This window comes from Paroedura picta, chromosome 3, assembly GCF_049243985.1.
Source record: "Paroedura picta isolate Pp20150507F chromosome 3, Ppicta_v3.0, whole genome shotgun sequence".
NCBI classification, from domain to species: domain Eukaryota; kingdom Metazoa; phylum Chordata; class Lepidosauria; order Squamata; family Gekkonidae; genus Paroedura; species Paroedura picta.
The window spans coordinates 147,834,551-147,849,876 of NC_135371.1; the positions used below are offsets into that span (position 1 = coordinate 147,834,551).

A 15,326-nucleotide genomic window follows, 5' to 3' on the forward strand; every position below is an offset into this window, starting at 1 on the left:
CTTTCCATTCATTATGGAAACAATACGTTGCAGGGTTGTTGTAAGATTACAAAACAATCTTAAGAACTTTAAGCAATTGACAAGACTCTGCAGTCTTTCCTTGTAAATTTTAAAACACTTCATCCCCTTCTCCAATAATTTTTCTCAATCACAACAGATTTTGCTTTGAGAGAACAAGCAAGTGACTAGGAGGTAAACAGAAAGACAGCTATAATATTTTGGAAATCCAGTGGAAAGTGGGCAATGGTCCTGTCCTGAAAATCACTTAAGAGAGTCTGATCACTTAAAAAGATGTGAGTACCAAAAAGTTTACGGATGAAAGCAATTATACAAATTAGGGCCTGTACCTAACAACTTAGCAATGCTGGTATACTCGCCCAGATATTTTAATGTTTTTAAATATGAGCTCCAATAAAATGTTTCCATTTTAATAATTACTTTCATCCCTAACCTTTTTGGTTCTTGTCTGTTTTTCAGGTTTGTTTTTTTGTTTTCCTTCAGCTGTTCACTCAAAAAGATGCCCTGATGAATAGGGAGGGGAGAGATGTTTTAACAAGTTAATTACCTTTCCCATTAGTACCTAACAAAAGCTGTAGATGGCAAGACCTCACAAGAGACAGAAGACCTTTTCATAGGTGCTATGATAAAAACAGTTACTCACTATAACCAATGCCTTGTAAATTCACAACTACAGATGGATTCATATACAGGTTGACATAGACTCACAAGGGGTCCTATGCTGTTACTCCATTCTAAGATATCAGTTTTCAGTGGCTTTATACTGGAGTAACTCTGCATAGGATTGTGCTGTGAATTGATGAAGGAATTATTGGACTAAAATTCCTCTTAGTTGAATGACGGTCCTATTTGTTTTCCCTAAAAAAAAAAAAAATCAAGCCCTGCTAGACTTTGCCCTCTTGCTCCACCAGGTGCTTTTATTGAGTTTGCTGGCTCTGTAAAGCATCAGAAACGGAACAAAAAAGGAGATCCAGTAGCTCAAAAGAAAATGCATTTCCTCACAGCTGTAGATTTGTATGGGAGCTGAGATCTGTGCAGGGGCATGATGCTGAATAAAAATGGTGCCATCCAATCTGGCTACCATGCTTGTAGTGGAGGAAATCAACCAGCTGCTTGAAAGATATTCCTTTTTGTAGCCAATAAAGGGGGCACTTTGTCGCAAATCCATGTAAATCCTGTTGCCTCAATCATTAAAGGTTGTGGTAGTAAACTTTTGCCAAGCAAATGGCTTTTGTTTGATCTGGTATTCCTCCTCAGACATAAACATGCAAAGATAGCAGCTCTCTTAAGGATGCAGCTGAATGAATCCCACTTTCCTTTCATTTCACAGCTACCATAGGCAGCGTTATTGATTCTTACGCTTTCAGGGCCAAGAAGGTTCATTAAGACACTGAAACTTCTTAAACTCAGCTCTAGGTGACATAAACACCAATAGGACCAGAAAGGTTTCAGCATTCGTACCAAGATCATCTTTGCCTCCTCTTGTAAGACAGCTCCTAAAAACAGTGAAGCACTGACAGAAAAAGATAGTGACAGTCATAACAGGACCAAGTGGGAAATCAAGACCAGGATACTTGTAGAAAAGGCAGTTAGATTTGGTATTCAGAGTCCAGTCACCAAGATTTTGATAGGAAAGTCAGTATTTAGTCTTTTAATCCCTAAGGCGCTCAAGGGTGATATATCCGGTTCTCCTCTGCTCCACTTTATCTTAACAAGAAGCTCCAGGAGGGAAGACTGACAGTAAGCTGGCCTGAGGCCACCTGGTAAATCAAATGGGAAATGGAAGCAGAACCCGGCTCTGCTCATTTAAACCTCACTGAACTGAGCACAAAACATATTGTCACATTACAATTCATAATGCTCCAACATTCATCATGGAAATAAAGGCAAGTGACGGTCTTGAACAAGACATGCCCACTCAAGCCTCTCCAGCAGGCTCAAATGTCAGCAACAGATCATGTGATGAGCGGTATGCAAAATAAGGTTTATAAAGATACAGGAACATCTCCAGAAACAGGCTCAAAAGGCTTCCAGTTGAGTTTAATGCAACTAAGTCAGGAAGTCGCTGAGGCCGTAATCTTCAAGCCTCGGCTTTCTAACTTCTTTGTGCCTTTGTTTCCTATTTCTTCTTAAAAACAAAAACGGTGTCACTCCAGATATTCCAAATGCTCAAGTCCCAAGTGAAGAAAATGAGGAATATAAACAGCAAACACTCTGCTTATGTTCAATATCAAGATATCAAGCACCTTCTATAATGAGTCCTGTGCCAGATGACCTTCAGGCAACTCCAAATTAATTTGATTTCCATTTGCTGTGCACTACTTTTTTCATGGCCTAACAGAGAATAAAGGGACCTGGGATTTTTCTTTTCTACCACAAGCCAAAAGATCAACGGGATAACAGGCAAGTTTGGCCTTGGAGTACAAAATGAAGCAGGGCACAGGCTGGTAGAATTTTGTCAAGAGAATACAATGGTCGTAGCAAACACTCTTTTCCAACAACCCAAGAGACGATTCTACACAGACACCAGACGGTCAACACAGAAATCAGATTGACTATGTGCTCTGCAGCCAAAGATGAAGATGTTCTATAGTCAGTAAAAACAAGACCAGGAGCCGATTGTGGTTTAGACCATCAGGTTCTTGTTGCAAAATTTAAGCTTAAATTGAAGAAAGTAGGGAAAAGCACTAGGCCACTCAGGTATGAACTCAATCATATCCCTGACGAATACACAGTAAAAGTAAAGGTATCCCCTGTGCAAGCACCGGGTCATGTCTGACCCTTGGGGTGACGCCCTCTAGCGTTTTCATGGTAGACTCAATACGGGGTGGTTTGCCAGTGCCTTCCCCAGTCATTACCGTTTACCCCCCAGCAAGCTGGGTACTCATTTTACCGACCTCGAAAGGATGGAAGGCTGAGTCAACCTTGAGCCAGCTGCTGGGATTGAACTCCCAGCCTCATGGGCAGACCTTTCAGACTGCATTTCTGCTGCATTACCACTCTGCGTCACAAGAGGCTCTGAATACACAGTAGAGGTGACAAATAGATTTAAGGAATTAGATCTGATAGGCAGAGTGCCTGAAGAACTATGGATGGAGGTTCGCAACATTGTACAAGAGGTAGCAATTAAAACCATCCCAAAGAAAAAGAAATGAAGAAAGCAAAATAGCTGTCTGAGGAAGCTTTACAAATAGCTTGTGACTGCTTCAAATTGGCTACTCCATTTTTTTTTTCTGAGATGCTGCAGTACAGAAGTATAAGAGCAGTCAGGTAGGAAAGACACAGAACAGCTCTGCCTATGCTATTCTAATTCACATGTACTGCACAGATCGCAAAAAAAAATTTAGTACTGAAAGACAACTATTTATTCTTCAGCATTTAGGAACTAGTTCATAGCAACACTGCTTGGATGGCCCCTTTCCTGTCTAAGCACTACCTAGAGCAGGGATTCCCAACCTAGGGTCTGTGGACCTTTGGGGGTCTGCAGGGAGTCCCTGGAACCTCTGAAATTGCATGGTATGGCCTTTCTTCTCTGTTCCTACTCTTCTTTCCTGACTATATAAGGCATAGCGACTATAATAAAGGTGGTTGAGGGAGCAAAAGATGTCACTTTTGGGGGTGTGACGGAGCATGGTCAGCTGACATCAATTCCAGGGCTCCTTGAAGTCTGAAAAATTATTTCAGGGGCTCCTCAGTGGTCAAAATGTTTTAAAAGCCTGACTTAGATGGTATCACTGACTTGTAACAGGTGGCTTTCTAAGTAGCTATGTGAAGATCAGATGGTGCTCCTCATCATCTGGATAGTTTGCTAGTGATGAAGCATTCTGGAGACCAAGAGCAACATCTACTCTCCCTTAATGGGGGTGGGGGTGAGTGGGAAAGAGAGGTAGGGAAGGCTAGGGCACACGGCCTGACTTGTCTGATTCTCTTGCTGCTAAGGACCGCAAGAAATGCACAGAGCAGCAATGAGAAAGCATTTTCCAGGAGGAGAGGCCTTTTATAACTGGAGAAAACCATGCTGGGGCAGGCTTTTTGCAGTTCCTGTGTTGTTATTGGATATTCAGAGACATGACTGCAGAGGCATGAACAATTGTTTTTAGCTCCTCACCTCACTCAAAAGAGTGGCTGGATGTGTGCCAGCCATATAATCTTGTTAATGAGAAAGGTATTAGTCTTTCTCTATCGTTGCCCCTTCCCAAACTGAAAAACTTCAGAGCCACGTATCAGGACAGAATACTCATTTTTAGTGCTTTTTAGCCAGCTCAACTAATGATGCCCTCCGCAGGGTGTGATGGAACAGTTTCCAATATTAAGATGCAAGATCTTTTCACTAACCCCCTGCCAGGCAGCTATGCTCAACCTATTTCAAGCTGGGGCACAAGTACTGCCTGCTCGCCTTCCCACAGCTATCTCCATTAAGAGACCAACCACTTATTAATCTCACCAGACGTTTTTATTGGAAACTTTAAATAATTTCGAGACATATTACATGGCATTCCCCAACAGGAAACTGGACAACATGAACCAGTGACAGAGGAGCAGCGGTTCTGCCTCAACAGTAAGACTCATGAATGTTCTTCAGCTAACTTCTCAGCTTTTGCCACAGCCTCTTCAATGGGCCCCACCATGTAGAAAGCCTGCTCAGGAAGATGGTCATACGCTCCTATATAAGAGAAAGGAAAGGATACAGCAAGTCAGGAAGCAGCAGGGGATTAAACAGAGACCTTTTATGTGTTTTTAATAAACGGTGTTATTGATACGGTAAGTTGCCTCCAGTTCTACAAGGTAGAAAGGCAACGTTTTAAAATAAATACATAAGTTACTCAGGAGGAGGAAAGGCAAATGTCATTCATTTAAGAACAGTATTGCCCACTGCTATACAACTGAATCTTCCCCCCCCACACACACACACCATGTGGTTTTCCTGTTAAGGACAAAGGATTGTGCCAATCAAATAACTGTGACAACCTGTAAACACGTTCCAGGTGGTGATTTCCTACCTCCACCAACTTGGGCCCAGCATGAATAATGCTTAACCAGCTAACAAATCACTTGCCAAGTGCTATTCATCCTGGAATATGGACTCTTTTTGCTCAAACAGTGCAGAAACAATAGATAAGGTTGCTGCAGCAGCACCTACTGAGTAAAATTAAAGAATTTTAATAGGCTGCCAAGACCACTGCTTACCTTTCAAGATCTGCTGAAAGCCTTTGATTGTTTCCTTCAGGGGCACTAGCTTGCCTGCATGGCCAGTGAAGACTTCAGCCACCTGGAAGGGCTGGGAAAGAAACCTCTGAATCTTGCGGGCACGGGCCACTGTCAATTTATCTTCCTCAGACAACTCGTCCATACCCAAAATAGCAATGATATCCTGGAGGGACTTGTAGTCCTAGAAAGAAATACACTTATAAGACCTTAACCCATGAAAATACAGCTGGACACATAACCGTGTAATTAAATTTTGCCTCTTGGGCAGCAGCTGGCACCGTAGGAGATCTCACAGCTGCTCTAGACATATTGCAGAAAGTGTTAACCAAACAGAACCAGAATACATGTTTAATGCCTTTAAACTCATGTTCTGCACACTGGTCTACCTTCTCTCACCTGCAGAATCTTTTGCACTCCACGGGCCACATCATAATGTTCCTGCCCAACAATATTAGGATCCATGATTCGGGAGGTGGAGTCTAGAGGGTCCACAGCTGGATAAATACCCAATTCAGCTATGGCACGAGACAGCACTGTGGTGGCATCCAAATGGGCAAATGTGGTTGCAGGGGCTGGGTCAGTCAAGTCATCAGCTGGTACATAGATAGCCTGGGAAGAAAGAGAATTACAGAGGAACGATACTAGAAGGCCTAAGGCCATATGCTTGAAAATTTGCTGTTTCCCTGCCATATAAAAGGCCTGGGATGGGGATAATGAGACATCTCAAGAGTATAATTCTTTTGATCTGTTTGTAAATTATTTCTGGAATTAAGGCAACCATAGACAGCTTCAGGGTCAAGTTCACTCCTCTGAAAGAGACTGTAGGATACCTGCACGGAAGTAATTGAACCTTTCCGGGTTGTTGTAATTCTCTCCTGCATGGTACCCATATCTGTTGCTAGAGTGGGCTGATAACCCACAGCTGAGGGGATTCTACCCAGCAAGGCAGACACCTGAAAGAGAAAGTAAGCAATATTATACCTCTTATCCAGGCTTTCTCAACCATGGTTTGGTAAAGCCCTGGGATTTCCTGAATGGGTGAGAGTTAATTCTGTATGTTTTTAAAAAGTGTGTTAAACATTTATCAGGTGATATGACCATATATGGTCATGTCGAACCACACCCCAATTGCCAATGATGGGACTGGAGAAGGTGGGAAGGCGAGGGGGGCCCTGGTTGGCTGTGTACACAGCTATATTTCCCAATCATATTCCGCATGATTGTGCCACTTCTGGGATTCCTCAAAGCCTGAAGAATGGTCTAGTCCCTCAAGAGTGTACTGGCCAAGCACATAATTTTCTTTAAGAAGAGAAACCCTGGAACAAAATTCTCCAAACAAATGGCCAAGTTACCAGGCGTTGGTTCGCAGTCACTAGAACAGCCAACAGACTTTCTGCTAAGCCACATCCCATTTTCACTAATACTCCTTAAGATTGCTGTACATTTCTTCTCCAAAGCCCTTGGTGGACTAGATATGCCTTTGCAACTACTGCCAATCTGTTAAGCACATGCCTTGTCACCAATTCATTTATTTCATTAAGATAAAACGTGAAATTTAAGCCTGCGGTTAACGCACTACAACCAGCCATACCTCAGATCCAGCCTGTGTGAAACGGAAGATGTTGTCAATGAAGAGCAGCACATCTTGACCTTCTTGGTCCCTGAAATACTCTGCCACAGTCAACCCAGTTAGTGCAACCCTGGCACGAGCACCTGGTGGTTCATTCATCTGCCCGTAAACAAGGGCAACCTGGAGGAACAGTAGAGAGATAGTCAAGGCTTTAGATTACATCACAATATCATAATCAGTACATCATTAACTATAGGACTGTAAGTTGCACTATATAAAAAAGCAATCCCTTGACAAACAAATTCAGCAGTTGTTGCAACAGAAATGCTAGCTAAGAGATCTCTTCTACTTTAGTTGCCAATACTTGGCCTGTTGGGAAGACTAAAAAAAAAGGGAAAGTGGACATTCAAGAACATACAGCTTCCCCTTAAGGTATACTTTCTGGGACAGGATATCATAGTTTAGCCTGACGGCAGATTAAAATAAATTATACCATATCTATAACAGGGAAAAAATAGGTTAGCCACATTAATCCACATCCAAAGTCCAACCCAAAAGCCATGCAATGTCTTTGCCAACCATAAAGGAACAAGGATTTTGTATCTTTGAGCACAGATAATAATTTTACATTTGGACAACCCTACTAGCTTGCTCACCTTGGATGTGGTATCCTTCAAATTGATGACGCCAGATTCAATCATTTCATGGTACAAGTCATTTCCCTCGCGGGTTCTTTCCCCAACACCAGCAAACACTGAATAGCCACCATGGGCTTTTGCAACATTGTTGATCAGCTCCATAATCAATACTGTCTTGCCCACACCAGCACCACCAAATAGCCCTGAAGGAGAAAGACCATTCAGTAGACTAGCCTTTTGAAACTGCTTTCACCCCCTCCCCATTGTGCCCTTTTCCTTCTCAGACAGAAAAAGTTGCTTCAGCAATCTCAGAAGAACGAAAGTCAAGATATTACTCATCACTGAAGGAAGCTAAGCAAACATTGAACTGGTGAAGCTTCAAATCACCCTATTCCATGGCCTTGCCTACAGCCTTTGTTGATAGCTTACCAATTTTTCCACCCTTGGCATATGGGGCAAGGAGGTCCACAACTTTAATGCCAGTGACGAGGATTTCCTGCTCAACACTCATTTCAACAAACTCTGGTGCTTCAGCATGGATAGCAGCAAACCTGTAAGAGACAGATGGTTTCATATTAACATGTCTCTTCCTAGACATCAAGGAAGTGCTTACATAGCTTTTAAGAACTAACTATGCAGAACGAAGATTTGTGGAGATTAGCACTCTGCTTACTCTAGAACAGGATAGATGACACTATTTCTTCATTTTGCCAAGGATGGCTAGAACACCAGCTTTTAATGCAAAGCCATAAGATCTCACGTTTGATAGTTAAAAAGTATGCAAAATATTGTATTAGGGTGCTTTTTTGTACAATAAAATAAGGATCAAGGACAATGAAGATTTGCTTAAAAAATTAAAATTAAATTTTGCATCAAAATGATCAGGATGCTCTGACTTTAGACCATCAGGTCATTTTTCTATTGTTTAGAGAAGAGCTCAATCATCTGTCAACATTAGTAAGATGATGTAGATTTAACTACAATCCTGTACTCTACCTGATGTATTACAAATGCTCTACAGCTATGCATAAAGCATCCTACTAATGGCATATAACATCTTCATAAAAATGCAATTAATAGCTTAATAATGGCACAATAATACTTCCCATAGCAGAAGGATGCGACTATGGCAGGTCAGAACTTATCAAAGGATACCCCATGATAATGAAAGACAAATAAGCTCAATGAAAAGCAGTCACCATGCCATTTAGAATAACTCTTGCTTATAACTTAACCTTACAGATTCACACTTACTGTTTGGTTGTTATTGGGCCTCTTTCATCAATTGGTTCTCCAATCACATTCATGATTCTTCCAAGGGTCTCAGGCCCTACAGGAATTCTGATAGGTGCACCTGCATCCAAAACCTTCTGGCCTCTTACCAAGCCTTCAGTACCATCCATAGCAATGGTACGGACTGTATTCTCACCTGTAACAAAAGTGACAATGACCGTCCAAGTTGCACTTCTGCTAGAAATGGTTCTAGCAGCCAGCAATCAATCTTCCCCCTAGTGCTTAGCCCAATAGCTAAATCAGTAAGTTAAACATCTTAAATATCATTTTAAAAACAAAAAATATATGCTGCTGAATGTGTACATACTACCATCAATATGATAGTTTACCAAATCTCAAAGACTGTAATCAATGGAAAAACAAGCTTTTGCTTGAGTGTCTCCAATAAAAGTAAATTCCACTGGATACAATTAAGACTTGAGCAAAGTTGTAAGACTATGGACTGACCACATTTTCTAAATTTCTGACATGGTCTGCTCATTAGTATGGAACCTATTTCCTCCATCTCTCTCTAGTATTTACTTGAAGTTTGAACACAGTACGTTGACTGTGTGAGAATGATCAACAACGCTAGCCCATATGGCCTTACCTCCCTAAAATGTGTAACAATCAGGGAATTTAAGTTTCCTTCTCAGATAATAAGAGGCTTCAGCAAGCTCAGAAGAACGAAAGTCATCTTTTATTAATCATCAAGGAAGAAAACAGCTCTCTCCAGTTATATTTAAGGAAGAAAACAGCCCCTTCCAGTCATATTTTATATGTACAGTACTTACCTAAGTGCTGTGCCACCTCCAGTACCAGCCGGGTGTCCCTGCCTTGCACTTCAAGGGCATTCAGGATGGGTGGCAGCCCTTCATCAAACTGGACATCCACCACCGCACCAATGACTGCCACAATACGCCCTGTGGCAACTCCAGCTTTAGCTGCAGGAGCTGTCTGTGCAGCATAGTTCCGACCTAGAGAACAGAACACAAGCAATTAGGTGAAGGCACAAAGCACCTTCAGTCCCCAACACTCTATCGAGGAAATAAACATCACAAGACAACAGAGCTTAACAGGCTGACAGGTTTCTAATTCTCATCCTAAAGGAACCCATTCATGTAATGTCAGTGAAAAAACCCCTATATAACAGTATTCTTACAAAAAATCTAGAAAACACAGAGCACTGGTTTCAAATATTCAAAATACTTCCTTAGAGCTAAGCATTAAAGGAAAATATATGCAATGATGACGTGCATTTTAAGAAAACTGCTCAACTGCCACCAACAGCTTCCAAAAATCTTGGTATAAGTCCCTGGCTCCGGTATTTCAAAGAACATAATCTTAAAGTCCACAAATTATCACTCTATATACAGGCCGGTGTCCATCTTTACACAGATAAATGTGTTTGCTACTTCAAGACCTTTCAACCCATCCCGTACCAGCTATCAAGTACTAGATTCTCTCCTTGACGAGTGATAAAAGGACGTTACAGGTTGCACCACACACAAACAGCCACTTATAACTGCTGTAACTATAACTCAATACCTATCATTCAAAATAAAATTCCAGGGGCCCGTGAAGCTATGCAAGGCATGCCGTTTTGAGTTAATATATTGAATGGAGTCCTTCCTCGCCTCTGGAGGGTAGCCAAGCGCCTCTGCAGTCTCCAAGCGTCTTGTGTACTTATAGCTGCCCAATTCACAGATCATTCCTTCCACCATCATCGACTCTTTTAAAATCTATTTTCCCCTTCTTCCGATCAACCTGCCCAGTAGCCAGGCGATCCTAACAAGCGTGAGGTCGTTCCCAGAGCGAGCCTTTCCACGACCTCCTTCCTGCACCCACGAGACGCCTCACGCGAGAGCGCTGGAGGCCAGAAACGGTTTCCTCCCAATCCGAAATTTAAAGCTTTTTAAGCACCTTGCCTAGGTAAAGGACACTGAAAAATAAGGCTGGGGTGGTAGAAGTTGCCAGAGTTCAGGGCGATGCATGCGCATGCGGTGTCTCCCCTACCCCAACCCTAGCAGGGGAGGCCAGTCTGGCCAAGGTCACTTCAGGGCGGCGGCGTGGGAGGGGGCTGGGCGCCCACGTCTCCCCACTGCGGACCCTTGCAGACTGCAAAACCGAGGAGGGTTCACACCAACGAATAGCTCCTGAAGCCCCGCGGTTGCGCACAGGCCCGGCAGCCATGCTTTGGGCCGCGCGGCTTCCCGTTCCCACTCCCGCCATTAGGCCCCAAGGTGACCCCGCCCTCCGCGCCTTCCCGCACTCACGAGCCGCGGCGGCCGCCCCAGCAACGCTCCCCCGCAGCAGCAGCAGGTCCTGGAGCGGGCTGGACGCGCTCCGCGCCCCCCGCAGCAGGGAAGCGGCCGAAGAGGCACAGCAACGACCCGCGAGGCCCAACATGGCGGCCACCGGCTGACTGAAAGAGCAGCCCCAGCGCCAGCCTCGGTCTCTTACAGCTGGGCGGGATCAGGGGACGTGGCTCTCCTATTGGTCGGGAGCGTTCGGCTGCCTAGAGTTGATTGGAGACCAGCCTTGCCCCGTCACCCCGGGAAAAAGGGGAGGAGCTACGAGAAATTACCCTATTTGCCAAAGGGCCTGCTCTTCAGTAGAAGGACGCGTTTCATAAAAAAAAAAAATTTACTTGGTAACGGGCGAGAAAAGAAGTGTCTCCCTATTGGTCGAGGGGCAGCCAATTAAAAGTCGAAAGGGGGGCAGAGGCAATTTTTTTTTTAAAGGCGCCGTCCTCCATTCTCTTTTTAGGGCGCGGGGCTCGATAACGATCGGAAACACGAACTAGAAAAGGCACGATTCAAGTGGGCAGTTCCACTTTCAGATCCAGCGCTATTAAATTGCGGGGAGGGTTGGACTTACTCACAAGAGGTCATTCTTGTCCGGAGTAACATGGGAGGCATAAGAGTCCCGCACCCAAAACGGCAAATAACTTCTCAATCTGCTTCCACACAAGGGGCAAGCCTTGTCTTCCAAATTGTGTCCCAGCTCGGTTAAGATACTGGCCCTTGCCCACAAGGCAGTCAAGGCAGTCTACAGTCTCTAAGAGACTGCCTTTCTATGCATATCCCCCAGACCAGGGGTAGTCCTGTGGCCCTCCAGATGTCCATGGACTACAATTCCCATGAGCCCCTGCCAGCATTCACTGGCAGTCCATGGACATCTGGAGGCCACAGCTTAACTACCCCTGCCCCAGACTGTGCTTCTCACTGCTAACTCCAACCAGTTGGTAATCCCTGCCCCCTGCCTGGTGGATACAACCCACCAGGCCTTTGGTTGGGGCCAAAGTTAAACAAGCCCCACCTCTCATACATACTTAATCCACACAAGCCCCAAACATTAGCCATGCCTTTGGGGGGCGGCGGGGGGAGACGACACCACAGATGCTCTGACTAGGGGTTGTTGCTGCTGCTATTCTAAACTGTTAATTATGAACTAATTTTAAATGCAAATTTTATCTGATTTTCATTGTTATATTTTTCTACGTAATACTGCACACTGCCCTGAGCAGGCTCACTGGGATGGTGGTATATAAATAAAATAAATAAATACTGCATCTTGATCACCCTCTCCTCAGTCAGGCAGGGATGAGGACTGTACTTTCTGGACCCCGGTAATGCTTCTAGGATTTCCATGCATTGTCAGCTGTAGCGCAGGTAGAATCGGGGATACTCTTTCTTCTTTCTTACTTCCTTCTTAGGATGGTATTACAACCCATATGATGGCGCCAGTGAAACACAGAAACATTTAACTGCAACAGGCAAATATGGGGTAGTAGGTGGGGTTGCCAGCTCTGAGTTCAAACATCCCTGGCAGGTGAAGTCTGGAGAAGGCAGGGTATAATGCCACCGAGTGCACCCAGTAGCCATTTTCTCCAGGGCAATAGATCTCTGCAGTATGGACATCAATCATAACCCCAGGGTATCTCCAGCCCCACTTAAGGCTTGGCAATCTCAGGTAGATGTACCCATGTATATAACTTGGTTGCTCAGTTTTTCAAGGCAAATTTCAGCAATAAATACAGCTAAGATTGGAATAGCATGTTTAGTATGACACGTAGTAGCAGCAAATTGACATATAATGGTGTGCATGGAATTTTACTGGGCAATGATCATATCAGTAAAAGTGTAAAAGCATATATAGATGATAAAAGAATTAACTACAGATGTAAGAACTGAGTGAGTCCAGTGAGAGTTTAATTTCTGGGTATAAGTGAGAACCAGTAAGCCCTGGGGATGCCATTGTTTTGAGTGTTCTCTGCATCTTTACTCTAATTAGCCCTTCCTGGCAACTAACCCCCTCCTACTGATGTATAACATTTAAGGAAACCTGTTTCAATGTAACTGAAGGAGTGTGCATCTGCACATGCTAAACTTCTCAGTTCCTGTTTGGACCCAGAGTTGAACATTGTTGGTCTTGGGGTTGCCACTGGACTCAAACTTCATTCTGGTGTCTGTCCATTAATTCTTGTATTGGGATGCTGATGTACTGCCATTCACAGATCAGGACAACTGCCTTAATCCACTCTCAGCTATTGTTGTTAGGTGCGAAGTTGTGTCCGACCCATTGCGACCCCATGGACAATGATCCTCCAGGCCTTCCTATCCTCTACCATTTCTCGAAGTCCATTTAAGTTTGCACAGACTGCTTCAGTGACTCCATCCAGCCACCTCATTCTCTGATGTCCCCTTCTTCTTTTGCCCTCAATCGCTCCTAGCATTAGGTTCTTCTCCAGGGAGTCCTTCCTTCTCATGAGGTGGCCAAAGTATTTGAGTTTCATCTTCAGGATCTGGCCTTCTAAAGAGCAATCAGGGCTCTAGGACTGACCGGTTTGTTTGCCTTGCAGTCCAAGGGACTCGCAAGAGTCTTCTCCAGCATCAGAGTTCAAAAGCCTCAATTCTTTGATGGTCGGCCTTCCTTATGGTCCAACTTTCACAGCCATACATTGCAACTGGGAAGACCATAGCCTTGACTAGACGCACTTTAGTTGCCAGAGTGATGTCTCTGCTTTTCAGGATGCTGTCTAGATTTGCCATAGCTTTCCTCCCCAGGAGCAAGTGTCTTTTAATTTCTTTGCTGCAGTCCCCATCTGCAGTGATCTTGGAGCCCAGGAAAATAAAATCTGTCAGTACCTCCATTTCTTCCACATCTATTTGACAGGAATTGAGAGGGCCGGATGCCATGATATTAGTTTCCTTGATGTTGTTTCAAGCCAACTTTTGCACTCTCCTCCTTCACCCGCATCAAGAGGCTCTTTAGTTCCTCTTTGCTTTCTGCCATTAGTGGTATCATCTGCATATCTGAGGGTAATGGTTGAGGAAATTCTATTCCACAGTATCTGAAGAAGTATGCATGTACACCAAAACCTATATTTTGCATAAAACCTTTGTTGGTGTTAAAAGTGCTACTGGACTCATTTTGTCCTGGTATCTCCAGTTATACAGGCAATAGGTGATATGAAAGACCTTGGGCTGGATAGCCCTTATCAGTCTAAGCTGTCTCAAGGACCCCAACCAGCTGCCAAGATCCCATTCCCTGGAAGGATCCAACTATCTTTCAAGTATCCTGGGGAGATCTAACTTCTTCATTATTCCCTTTAAAGTGATCTCTTAATTGTTTAGATGTCCTCTTTTGAAATAAAATATGACCCAGTTGATTTTCTGGATAACATAACATTTGCTGATACTGCTTCCAGGCTCCATTCAGGATTAACCATAGAATACCACTGGCCAATACCACCGGCATTCCTTCAAGCTTCCATTCTGTAGATTAACTGGGACTAAATTTTGAAGCACAATATAAAATTGATGTAGATTAGGTATAGTGGTTAGGAGTGTGGACTTCTAATCTGGCGAGCTGGGTTCGATTCTGTGCTCCCCCACAAGCTGGGGGAGCTTGGGCTGATAACAGCACTGATAAAGCTCTTCTGACCAAGCAGTAAAACCAGGGCTCTCTCAGCCCCACCTACCTCACAGGGTGTCTGTTGTGGGGAGAGGAAAGGGAAGGTGACTGTCAGCTGCCCTGAGTCTCCTTCGGTTAGAGAAAAGTGCCATATAAGAACCAACTCTTCTTTTGAATGCTTTTATATAGTCTGAGAACTGATCCAAACAGGACTTCTTGGAATAATTTTGGAGCTTTTCCAACATATTCTTTCTAAGCTACTTCTATGGTATGAACAGACAGGGTGTTTTTTTTAAATTTCCAGGCTACTGTTTATTAGACAGATAACATTAAACTGGAAAAAATATACCAAGCATGGAGAAGTCTTATTGTTTCTAGTACTGCAATTGCTGCTCTTCCAAACTCTGCAGAGAATCAGGTTCATTTAGGCCTGGACTGGCAAGACCAGATGATTCTTTGAAAGGCAGCCATTTTGCTAAGGAAAGCAATCCCAGCCATGGCACATTTGAAAAAGATTGTACAGTTAAAAAAATCAAGGCATCTGTTCTGAATATAACCGCTGGACTCATGGAGAGCACCAACTTTGGAGCTATCATATCGGCTTAATTAGGGTTATTATCACTAAGCATGCACACAGTATTCTCCCACAAAAATGATATAACTAAAGTTCATCTAATGGAGCAAAGAAAAGGAAACTGAGG

At 43.7% G+C, this 15,326-nt stretch overlaps 1 protein-coding gene and 2 non-coding genes across 3 annotated transcripts; all 3 read right to left on the reverse strand.

The window, feature by feature from the left end:
• Positions 1 to 4,449: 4,449 nt before the first annotated feature.
• Positions 4,450 to 11,194, reverse strand: ATP5F1B (ATP synthase F1 subunit beta). Its single transcript, XM_077328600.1, has 10 exons — positions 10,983 to 11,194; positions 9,501 to 9,683; positions 8,689 to 8,863; positions 7,864 to 7,985; positions 7,453 to 7,637; positions 6,818 to 6,976; positions 6,057 to 6,179; positions 5,623 to 5,835; positions 5,206 to 5,407; positions 4,450 to 4,681 (listed from the first exon to the last, which is right to left on the reverse strand). The coding sequence occupies exons 1-10, from the start codon at positions 11,113 to 11,115 to the stop codon at positions 4,584 to 4,586; spliced, it is 1,593 nt and encodes a 530-aa protein (XP_077184715.1). The 5' UTR covers positions 11,116 to 11,194; the 3' UTR covers positions 4,450 to 4,583.
• Positions 7,710 to 7,782, reverse strand: LOC143834609 (small nucleolar RNA SNORD59). The gene has a single exon (XR_013229857.1). It is a non-coding gene; the product is annotated as a small nucleolar RNA SNORD59 (small nucleolar RNA).
• Positions 9,354 to 9,426, reverse strand: LOC143834610 (small nucleolar RNA SNORD59). The gene has a single exon (XR_013229858.1). It is a non-coding gene; the product is annotated as a small nucleolar RNA SNORD59 (small nucleolar RNA).
• Positions 11,195 to 15,326: the final 4,132 nt, after the last annotated feature.